General features: G+C 38.6%; 1 protein-coding gene across 1 annotated transcript in view; it reads left to right on the top strand.

Annotated features, from left to right (window-relative positions):
- Nucleotides 1-12,699, top strand: part of LOC137145394 (serine-rich adhesin for platelets-like) — a 141,031-nt gene that overhangs the window by 43,937 nt on the left and 84,395 nt on the right. Inside the window, exons 4-6 of the mRNA XM_067536111.1 lie at nt 4,664-4,828; nt 8,073-8,291; nt 9,713-9,813. Of these exons, the coding sequence (XP_067392212.1) occupies nt 4,664-4,828; nt 8,073-8,291; nt 9,713-9,813 (485 nt within the window). The remainder of the gene's footprint in view (nt 1-4,663; nt 4,829-8,072; nt 8,292-9,712; nt 9,814-12,699) is intronic.

Here is a 12,699-nt window from a genome sequence, read left to right on the forward strand (position 1 = left end):
ATTATGTATTACTAGTGCAATGGCACTGGGGTCTGCTAGGCACTACCTCAGTACAAATAATAATGCTGTGTTACACTGGTAATCCAGAGATGACATTGAGATGCACACACGTTAGTATGTTTTCTTTCTCTCTCCGTTTCCCATATATTTGTGTTTGCTGTGGCTTTACCAATTTGACATTTTATGCCTTTATTTTTTCAGGTTAAATTTTGCTCTTTTTGGAATAATGACTCATGGCCTGTGTACTGTGGTTTAAAATGTCTAGGCCAAGATTTTCAAAAATGGGTGCCTAAAGTTAAGTCTCCAAACTCCATGCTAAGGTGACTAAACAAATGGCCTGATTTACAAAAGTTCCAAGCACCTAGCAACTGCTTGAGGCTGAGGGAGGGGCTTTTAGCCGTGGGCGGGCTTGTGCCTGCCCATGTCCCGGGACCCAAATAATACCTAGCAGCTGCCATTGGCTTCAGTGGAAACTCCTCGGTGCTCAGTACTTTTGGAAATCAGGCGAATTATTAAGTCTCTTAAATACGGATTTTGCAGACTTATTTAGGAGTTCATTTTAAAAAATCTTTGTCACAGTATTTCAACATACATAAGTACAATCATTTGAAATATAATTTTTAAAATGTTGATGGAAAAAAAGACATATCTCGCATAATAGTATCGAATGAACAGAGCATTTCTTACATTAGAAACCATTTTACTTCATTTGATTTGATGGAATTTGTTTTTTCATTTGTGGTTTTGATCATGAAAATGATAAAGAGTTATGAAATATTTGTTGCCGTTTACTAACATAGGCTACAGTTCAGAAAAGCATTCCTATCCAGGACAGAACTTAAATACATAGATTCCAAGGCCAGAAGGGACCATTGTGATCATCTAGTTTGACCTCCTATATTTCCCCAAAATAACTCCTAGAGTATATTTTTTAGAAAAATGTCCAGAAAAACATCCAAACATGATGTCAATGGCACTGAAATACTGGCTTAAAGTTGAGCACATGCTTAAATACTGTCCTGAATTAGGATCACCGAATAGTCTCAACAGAATTTGTTAGTTTTTAGTAAATGATTCCTTGGAATAGCTGGCTATTTTGCCCCCATTCAGTAACATCCTTTATTAATTCCATTTTATATTGGAAATCCAACTTTTGAAAATAAGTCATGAAAACAAGATGCAACATGTTAAGTAACTCTGCTATTCTGGGCTAAAAACACGATAGTTCATGCAGTTCATCTTCTCTGCCTACATGTGTCTGCTAACCTTAACTGCAAATCTATTCAGGTACTGGCTAATAATTAGATGAAGCCAGTCAGTGTAACAATAATACAAAATATGTTTGTTGCTTTTGATTTCTGATAATATATTTGAATTGTGTCAGAACACAGCCATTATCAAATGAAGTGCATGGAGGTTTTACAATATGTTTTAATTCTTCATTGACTTTAAAACTAATGGAAGAAGATAAGTTCTGGACTTAGAAACAGTATGCAGAGAGATAACATACAGTAGAACCTCAGAATTATGAACACGTCGGGAATGAATGTTGTTCGTAACTCTGAAATGTTTGTAACACTGAACAAAATTTTATGATTGTCCTTTCAAAAGTTTACAACTGAACATTGACTTAATATAGCTTTGAAACTTTACTATGTAGACGAAGAATGCTGCTTTCTCTTTATTCTTTAGTAGTTTACATTTAACACAGTACTGCACTGTATCTGCTTTTTATTTATTTATTTTTTGTGTGTCTCTGCTGTGCCTGATTGTGTACTTCTGGTTCCAAATGAGGTGTGTGATGGACTGGTCAGTTTGTAACTCTGGTTTTCGTAACTCTGAGGTTCCACTGTATACAAAAAGAGTCGTCAAATTTGCCCCAAATTTAGGTTCTGTATAAAAAAGATTTGTAAAATTCTTTATTTTGATAACCAAAGATGTTATTTGTAACCAAAGTGAGGATATAGTTTTAAAATATAATTTGAATTAATTTTAAGATATGCCCCTTTAAGACTATCACACCTATAAATGAAGAGCAAAATTTACCTTTGGATAAATTATCCAAGGATATATTTGTCCTGCAGTGAGCAAGACTCATATACTGTGACTCTGTATTACAACTAAAACACAACATTAAAAGAATATTAAGGTTGCAAAGTCAAGCATTCAAAAGGTAGGAAATGCCAGAATTAAATTTGCTTAATCCAGTCCCCTTGTGTGTATGCATTAAGATACAGTCTTTAATTACATGATCACAAACCGTTTTTTCCACAGGACCTCTGTGCCTCATTCAGTGCAGGGGATTGTGCTGCTCTGGGATGAATCAGGGTTGTGTAGTGAAGTAGGTTGTTCTCTTCCTCCTCCATGCTACCTGGGAGCCAGCAGTGGCAGCATTCAGACTGCATGAGAGAGCATCTTCATGCTCTCAGTTCTGGTGCCTGGTGCTACAATAGCCCCTGGATGCTTGGAAAAGAAATTGCAGGGAAAATTCTGCCAACCCCCTATTGTCTTGGACTGGAGCATGCTCAACACAGATGGAATCTTCAGAGAATATAGATGCCGAACTCCAGCAAGCCTTTACTGAGCATGTGCAAACTTCAATTTTCAAAGGTGTATCCCTTTGCCAATTTTGGGTGGTTTCTCCACAGGAATAGTAAGACACATCCCTGACAAAAAGGTCACTTCTTTCCCAATTTCAAGTCCCTGCTTCAGTGCTTGGGGAAGCTCAATGAAATGGTCACAAGATTTTTTTTTGTAAAATGCACAAATCAACATATTTTCCTCTAACCTTATTCTTGGAAAGGGCAGTACCATTTGGGGAATTCCAGACCAAACTGTGAACATTCAATTAAGTTATAAACAAATGAAAACAGGATCTTATAGTAGGTGTGTGTTGGGCAATCTTAAATGTAGGTGTAGCTACCAGCACCACCTATAATCAGTAGGTATCATGATAATCTGATCTGAAATCTTTGACATTGTTCAACTAAGCACCAAATGGAGTGCTGAGAAGTAACTTCACAAGATTTTACCTAAGCTGATATATAGGCTATTTTTGTAGCTGAGATAATTAGGCCAAGGGGGACACACAACAAGAATTTCTTGGGACAGCATGCATCCTGTTCTGTCTTAGAGCTTTCCTTTCATTGTTTGAAGCCACTCATAGTTGAACATCTTGAAGGGGAACCAATACCTTTTTCACAGGAGTGCAGTATATGCATAGCAGCATCCCCCTTATAGTCATGAAAGAGATAGCTATTATTGCATTATCAGCATCTGAAATTTCAGTAGGACTATCTTCAGTAAAATAAAATCAATTGCCCTTTTAATGCAGACCTACTCACAAAATTTGCAAAGATATTTCACAGCCTGCTGATGCATCATAATACGTAAAAATTCACTGGCTGTATAAACTTCATGGCTGTCAACTATTCTGCTTGCCTAGCCATATAGACTTCATGGTTGTCAGTGGGGATAGAATTCTGTACCTTCTGTTCCAAAAGCACAGTCCCTTAACTGTAAGGACTGATATCATGTTACTATCATGGGGAACACAATGCAAATTGGAGAATGTAAAGCTGCTAATGTGGGAATTGACTACGGTAATGCATGTGTTAATCCTCTGAGCACGTCCAATGAGAACTAGATGGTTCCAGAATCCTGAGCAGATTCAGACTGAGCAGATTCCGGCTATTAAAAGTACTCCACCTTCTCTCCAGCTAACCAAACTCTGGAGTGCTTACAGCTACCACTTGAGCTAAAGAAGAATCTCCATTAGCTGGAGTAATACTAAGATTTGAATCACCTTTTAGGAAATCACTAGAAGAGGGTGACATAGGATCTGATCCCAAGCTCATTAAAATCAGTGGGAGCTTTTCCACTGACTTCATTGGGCTTCAGATGAGGCCCATGGAGACAACACTTGAGTAGGCCTGACACTCCCTCCATAGAGCAGGAGCTCAGAGTCCATGACTCTGGTTTTGAAATGTGGCTCTTTTCTTTGCCCCTGGCATTGTGGATTGCCATGACTAGGGAATAGTCAGGAGGCCAAGAGAAAGTAAGTGTTGGAGCCAAAAAGGGTGTACACGCTTTCCCATCAAACCAATGATAACCTTATTCTACTGGCCACATACAGCAGATTTCTTTCTGTGGTTCCATGGGATCGAAGAAGATGTTACAGTAAGTCACAGGCCCAGTAAAGAGAATCATCCCCAGGGTGACTTCAGCCAGGATGCAAAATGAGCCAAAGGCACAGGTTGCTGCAGGGTTATTTTGTCCTGACATCACATCAGAAGCCACTAATTTCTTGCTACCTAGTGTACATGAGCATCTCCAGGTCCAAAGGGGAGAAAAGGAGCCAGTCAAGGTGGGGAGAGCGGGGCAAGAGTAAGTTTTGAAAAACTGCCTTCCCCTCCCTTGGGAGGAGTAATTTGCTGGGCTGGTTCCAGCGTCCGGAGTGAGCGTTGGGTGTGCAGAAAGGCTGTAGGATCAGTGTGGACAGTGGCAGCTACTTTCAGACCCAAAGGTTTGAACTTTTTTTTTTTAATTGTATTGTTCTGTGAAACCTAATGAATACAAATGTCTAGATTTTTTTTTTTTTTAATGAAACAGGCTTTTCATAGAACTTCATTTAACCTACTTTCTTTTCCCCTGTATATTTTAGCATGCTTGGATTCTACATGTAATGTCGGATCTCAGGCGTCCAAACTTAGCAGTGGTACACAGGATGCATTCAGTGAACTTGAAGGAATTAATCCACGAACAGATTGCTCTTTGTCCCAGCACAACGAAGGGGACTCCTCTGACGAAGACGCATCAGATATCTCAGGTTGCTTTCCTGTCTGATTCCTGATTCCCCCCCTCCCATCTTTTATGTAGTAACATAGCTGCACACAGCACTCCACGAACACTTACAACAAAACATTTTGGCTAAAACTTTTAAAAATAACAGCACAAAGTAGGCTCATAAATCTATATTATGTACCTAAATCGGGGTCTGATCCAAAGCCCTATGAAGTTGGGGAGCATCTTACCATTCACTTCAATGGGCTTTGGATCAGGCCCTATATGGCACGATTTTCCAAATTGTTGAAAATGTTTGTTTTAATTGAGACTACGACTTAAATCCCTTAGCACTTGCTAAATGGTAAGCACCTGAGCAGAGCATCAAAAATCTAGATCCTTTCTGGGAATTTTGAACTCAGAATATTCAGTTATGTTCTGAATTACCCAAAATATGGTTCTGCTTTCTCTAAGGATGTCAACGTACTGTAATAATAATAATAATAATAAATAAATAATAGTGAAATCCCCTAAAAGAGAAGACATTAGAATATGAATGCATGAATTCAGATATTGTATTTAACAAGGCAATTAGCCAACAAAATGCATTGCTGCGTGACCAAATGCAAACAGAGGATGGACCAAAACTTTTTAAATCTCCTTTATCATATCTGTCAAAGAATTACATAAATTACAGCTCCTGAACTCATACTTGTGACCCCAATTCAGCAGAGCACTTATGCACAAGCTTAACTTTAAGCATGAGATTGTCTCTCCTTCTTCAGCATACCAAACTTCTGATAGATAATCCAGCTGTAAGATCTCCTCCCACTACGCTATATCCAAATGCACTCATTTGGAAGTTAATCTCTCTCTCTCTAAATGAAATTAATCTCATATATTGCAGCCTGTCAATTAGAGAGAGAAGGTGGGTGAGGCAATATCTCTTGCTGGTCCAATAAAAGATATTACCTCACCTGCCCTTGTCTCTCTAATATCCTGGGACCAACACGGCTACAACAACATTGCAAGCAGCCCGTAAATGGGGTGGGGTTTTTTTGGATTTACCTGAAATGTTTAATTTGGTTGAAATGTGTTGTTTAATATTGATATAGTTGTGTGCAGAATAGATTTACAAAACATTGGCAACTTGATTTCCTTATCTATTTAATATGCACTTGGCTGCATTGCCTGTTTAGTGGTGGACTTTGTGAAGTGTAGTCTGAGAGTGAAATTGCCTCCAATATATGTATGCCTATCTCAAATATTTCTAGAGTCTGCCTCACTATAGTGTCACAGCGACTGATGTACTCTTATTGAAAGAAATTCACTCCAGTGCAGATGGGCCATGCAAGTCCTCTGCACCGCTTTGAATCCCAGGTAAACCCTTAATGTAGGGACTAACTGGTGCTGAATGCCACAGGCCCTCTGCGCTGAGGTGAATTCCATGTATTATGAAAGGTGGTCAAAATTTTTCCAACAGAACGTTGTCCTGCCAGAAATCGAAGTGTTCCCTGGGAAGTATCAACTTAGTCAAAATTTTTGACTAAAAAATATTGAAATGATTCCTTTGAATAAGGTCACAATATTTCATGTTGACATTGTTGATTTTTCTTTTAGTATATTATTTATATTTTAATGTATAATGTAACATAGACGTCTAAACAGTAAAGCTGAAATGAAACCTTTCGGTTACTCCAAAACAAAAATTCAGATTCCTTGTTACACAGAAACGTTTGAATTTTCTTTCCAATTCAGCAGGAATTCTGGGTTCTGACCAGTCCTCCTTTTTTTCCAGTAGTTTTCTGTGTAAATTTTTGTCTGTTCCACGTCTGTCATAGTTAGATATGAAATATAAAGACTCCATGATTACTAGCCAGCTAGCCCACATCTGGGACCAAATTTAAGCATATTGTTATGCTGAGTGATACTGATAACTCCATGGATCACAAACCTCTTTGAGACTGGGTGTGAAAACACCCTTCAATTAACATTAACCATCACAAGAGATTTATCACAAGCCCCCATCTAAAACAAAAGCAGTTTTGAACCTGTTCCGAAGTTTTGGACTGAGTGGGTGGAGGGGGGTTCAGTGAGTATTTTTTGGGTAAGGGTGTGTGTGTGTCAGCCTATAAACACGGTTTGTCACTGGAGACCCTAGGGACAGGTCTGGGTCATGAGGGTGCTGGCTGAATGAAGCTTAGGCTTGTAAACTAAGAAACAGTTCCTTTTGCTTTTGGCCCCCTATTGCATTCAGAGAAACAGGACTTTGTACATTCCCTGTAAATAAAGAAGGCTGAATGAAAGAAAATACCGGACTCCATCATCGATTTCTACTCCCAGCCAGGACGTCCGCAGGGCCCTGAACTTTGAGTAGCTGCTCGGGTTCAAAAGGGGTAACAATAAGTTTCTGGTTCAAGGTGTCTTGATCTTGATGTTAAAGCAAAGAAAAGAGTCCACTCCTTACAGTCTGATCCCCATCTTGTCCTCTTGGAAGTAGCTCACAGATGTCAGACGTTGCTTCATGAGTACAGACTGATGGATCAGGTCTTTATTCTCTTACTCATACAGATAACAGCCCTGATTCTGTTCTCACTGAAGTCCAGTAAGAGTTTTGCCATTTACTTCAATGAATGCAGAATCAGGTCCAATATTCTAACTAAGCCTAACTTTACTTGAAATACATTTATGCTGGTGCTGAAAGACTAAAATTGCAACAAATAATTTGGAGGTTGGTTGCAAGATGAATGATATTTTCCAAAAGTGTAACTTTTTAAAATTCAACACAACAACAACATACATCTGTAAAATGTATAGTATAGTTAAAGCAGTTTTGGGACTTGATGGTTCTCCACTGCCTTGTAGCTTGGGTCATCACTAACACCTGTGAAAAGTGGGTGCTAGGTTTACTACTGTTGCCTCTGTCGTGATTGAGTGGAGGATTTTGATTTGGTAGCTGTTTACACCTACTTCACATACATCACAACTGACTACGTAAGGGCACAAGACAATGGAGAATCAGGCTCATGATATTTAATTTTCGTATTTTTTTTTCATATAAGGGGGTATTGAGAATATCCTATGTCACATATTTCCTGTTCTTTCAATTTTAGGAATCCAGGACAGAACTGATATTATTCATAATTGTATTAACTGTTCCCAGAGTTTTACTTATCCCTAATAATATTGTGATTTTTCAAGTGAATTCACTTTAATCAGATGCTTCACATTCCCTTTTCAGACCTAGTCAGTGCAATTTATAGGAATCATGCATTTTTGTGTTGCAACAGAGCTTTCGAAAAGGGCCGCGTCTTTGAGCATTGGATGTGTAAGAGAAGATGAATCGCTAGCTGAAATCAGGCTTTCCTTGTTGGATCACCAGAGTTGGAAAAAGACAGACCACGATGAGGACATTCAGAATGATGTGGAAGAATGGTCCAATGCCTCAGAAGATATTTCAGGATATAAGATGAAAAATATTATTGGATCTGCAGCACTAGATGCCAATGGTAAGGAGAGATTTAAATTAATACAGGCTTTATAGCAAATAATCATTTCAAGCCAGTTTTCCAAAGAAACACCCTGAACCTAGTTCTCTGGCAGCACAAAACAGCTGGAAAGCTGGCTCAACAGTGTCCTTGAGCATTACCCTTGTGCAAACTAAATCATAGAAAAGAGACTTAAATGAAAATGAATAAGCTAATCAAGCAGACCTTTAATGCAAACATTAAAAAAAAAAGAAAAAAGAGGGAGAGGAATTAAACACCTTGGATTCAGTATGGAGGCTATTTAAGCATAGTGTGGACAGAATCACAGAAGTATACAGCAAAAGGAAAAAGAGGCATGAGAACAAAGAATGTGGTTATGATTTTGGCAAAAGAAAATCGTGTCTCTTATCAGTTTGAAACCTTTGAGCAGTCAGCAAAGTATTGGATAGAAGAGAACTGTTTGACATAATTTGTGTGGACTTCCTAAAGGCCTAAGGAAATGTCTTTTATTAGACAGTACTAAGGAGTCATGAAGTGAGAAGTAACGTATTGTCATGGATTAGAAAATGAATAAAGGACAGATGACAAAGGGCCAAATGCTGGGGGCAGAGGGGCAGGTGATACAGACTGCTGGTCAGGGAGCAGTGTGCTAAGGTGGTGCAAGTCTCACTTTTGCACTTCCCCAGTTCTGGTGCAGCCTCTGTGTAGGGCCAGTTCTCCTGCATTGAGTTAGAGCAATCTGAGTAGTTATATTATGGAACGTGTATTTTTCATTCTGTCTATAATGGCAGAATATTTACAATTCACTTCTTAAATCTGAAACACTGAGAATTGAAAAACATGTAACCTAATTTAGGGCCAGATTCTTCCCTCAGTTACAATTGTACAATGTGAGGTTATGGAGTTGTGTAACTGATGGGAGAGCTTGGTCATAAACTAGAATGTGTACCTCCTCTACACTGATAAATTATCTCATCTATGTTATCGTTTCCAGTGCACATCATACATGCTCCAGATAATTACAGTAACTTAAAGTGCTAGCACAGTGACATATCTTCTCTGACATCTCTTCCTAGTCTTATTTTCTCCTTTCGGAGAATGTGTCACACTGCCTTGATAAGTATTTTGAATTTTTTGCTGGCTTTGATTTCTTATTGTCCACTGTGTGTGATAAAACAAAATAATCCTGACAAAATCACAATTGTGCATTATAGGTTTTCTATTTCTTTCATTTTGTTTGCAATCAGACAATCCCAACAAATATTTTTATATGTACTAAAGACGATGACAATTAAAAAGTGAACCTCTTACACTTGGGATAAGAAGTTATTTCCCCCCAGTTTCTTATTACTATACCAGCCGCTTTAATTCCTAGCAGCATTTCATTAGTGTTAAGCATTGGTCCTCAGAACCAAATAGCAATTTATCATCTTTCTTGGCAGGCTTCCTGCTTCATCCTGCACCTGTCTTCTTGAAAGAGAACAAGACACCAGATACTTATTCAAATAATGGAATAGCTGATCAGCAGAGTATTTACACAATGGTAAGTTATCCAAGATAAAAGAGCAACTTTTTCATGTATTATATATTACATATGCATCCTTTCCCTTAAGATTTATGACATCCATGACCATTAGTAATGTTAATATAATCAGACCTTTTACACGCTAGCTGCAAAGCTTAAACTTATTATCAATATGAAAGTCAATCAAGCAATTTCGTAAATACTTTAAAACACCTTCACCCTCTGTATAAATGTAGGACTATCAATATCAAATTCTCATCTCTCAAACCATTATGCAACTGCATCTCACTCATAGGCAGTGGGGACCCAAGCAAACAAAGTGGAAGAAAATTAAAACAAAATTAAATACTCATTTGAACTTGATTCAGTATGATGTATTCATGTATGCAGCATGTGAGTATTGGGACATGTATTATATAGCCAACCCACAAAGGAAGAAAGAAGAAAAACTAATCAAACCATGAGTCTGCGTATGAAGAAAATGGTGGGAGCTATTCATTAATAGAGCATATGGAATTCTTATTCACAAACATCACCAGAGAGGTTGTATGGGCTACCCAAAATGTCTAACAATAAATGCATATTGTTAGCCCTGATTGGAACAGGATGTGATGCTAATATGGAGGAGGGTAGGTTACACTTCCTAAGGGATGGATGATAAGATGATTAGGGTCCTTGGCTAGCATATGGGAGACCCAAGTTCAAGTCCTGCCTCAGTCACAGGTGCTTTAGACAAGTCATTTAGCTTTTCTGTGCTTCATTTTCCATCTGTAAAATAGGGATAATAGCGCTTCCTTCCTTCACTGGGGTGTTGTGAGGAGAAATACATTAAAGACTGTACAAGTTCCTTAGGTGGATAAAGGCTCTAGTTAGGTTCCTCTATCTGATCCAAAACATTTCATATGTTAGGAGTAAGAACAATGCAGCCATATAATGAAGCTGATCTGCTAACTATAAAAACAGCCATATAAGAAAAAATACATAGTTATATGGAAAAAAGTATAGGTTCTAAATTCTTGTTTGGATTCTGGTCAAGCCCATTAGTGGCCTAAAATTGTTGCTCATACACCTGAAGCTGTTTGATGGTTTCAGTCTAGTTCCCAGAGATAAGTGTCCACACCACAATTACCATCACCACAACTGGCACTCACTGACAGCCTTGTTGGTAGTCCCATCAGAGTGGCCAAGGGTTGAACGATCCTCCCATTATACAGAGGGTTCCTCCAGATAAGTGTTGAGGTATTTTGATCAGGCAGCGTGGGGGAAGCTTGCACTGCAGCTGCCTATGTGGTATCTGTTCTGTTGTTAAACAGAGGCTGTCAGTCTCTGGGGCTGTCTGTCTGGCATCTTTCACAAAGTCTAAACAAACACATGAACAAAAGACGTAAAGTTAACTTGGTCTAAGTCTGGTGTATGTGAAATGGCGTTTGTATGTAGTTCTTGGCACAAAGTAATAGGGACAGAATTTGTTTCAACTCTATAGCCCTTCTATATGAATATGTATTAACTTCTCCCTGCTTCTGTTGCCTCAGAAAGAATTATTTACACCGATATTACACTGAGTTGGCATTTATCCTCATTTATATTCTTCCCAGTCTTCACATTTTATTTCCCGCCTTTGGAAAAGGCCTTCTGCAAAACTGATAGCCAAATTATCCTACATAGTAATTTTGGTAACTTAGCATGGGCTGAACAGCTTTAGAAAAATGGATGTGCTCTGTGAAGGCCTGCCAGTCTGGCTAATATAGTCAGCATTAACACATCCAGAGTGAATAGCAGTGGGTGCCCTATATATTTGGCATAATTCCTGGAAGACCACCCTCAAAAGCAATACTTCAAGGAATGACAATCCAATGCCAGGAAATCTGGTAAACTGCGGCTCTAGTGTCACTATAGGGTGGCTTTGCTGGCATTTTGAATGCAGCCCACTTCTATTACTAATAAGTTTTGGACAGCAACTGAGGGTGCCCCATCCCCCATCCTGAAAATTTGGCTTTTCTAGTGCACTTGGGAAATTCATGCTTTTGGCAGTAATCATCCTTCATGGAGGTAATGCATTAGTCATGGTAATGCATTTAGTCAAAGCTAAAACATGCTAACTGGAATATTAATGTTTCTGTATTGCAAGGTTTCCCTTTTGAATATCAGGGCCAAATTTTTGCATATGCTTGGAGGCAGGCTGATTTCCCATTCACTTTCTGCAAAATGACTGCACTGGTTTACTGCTTAAACGTCATCATGGGGCTTCTTGTACACTGATGATTTGCTCAGGTTCTCCTCCTGTTACCCCAGCTCTGGTGTAGCTCCACTTGTGATAGGAATGGGTGGGGACATTACTGTAGACTGGTTGCCAATGTTTATTCATCATGTCATCCAGCACTAGCCAGAGGTTTTGATTCACCACTGCATGACTCCAATTTTATGCTGCTGTAATTCTGTGGCGTTACATTGATATACAACAGGGGTAATGAACTGGTGAATTAGGCCTAGAATTGGAACCAGAAACTCAACAGCATAAATAAATAAATAAATAATGGTTGTAGGTGTTTGTTATATTGCATATGTGGCTATTTTCCTTTGATCTATCACATTTCCTTACACTCCACTATTACATGTTCAGATACCCTAATTTTCCTAATGATCACTCAAGTGCAAAACTACTTAATAAAAACCAGCCTTAATGCTTGTGACTTAGAAGCTTCACTCAGTAGCAACAAAAGCAGAACAAATATATAGAGCTTTGTGTATCTGGTTGCTTGGGCAAGTTGCCTTGGTTAGCAAATGGAAAGATATTAAATTTCTATTCAGATGATTAAAAAGAGCTTCTTCATGTTTTACCGCATGACCTGTTCTGTTTACGGTGCATTAGGTGTTTACTATAGTGATAGAAAATGGCACCTTCTC

Source organism: Emydura macquarii, unplaced genomic scaffold (genome assembly GCF_026122565.2).
Source record: "Emydura macquarii macquarii isolate MOO-44397 ecotype Brisbane River unplaced genomic scaffold, CSIRO-AGI_Emac_v2 contig_3530, whole genome shotgun sequence".
In the NCBI taxonomy this organism is placed as follows: Eukaryota; Metazoa; Chordata; order Testudines; family Chelidae; genus Emydura; species Emydura macquarii.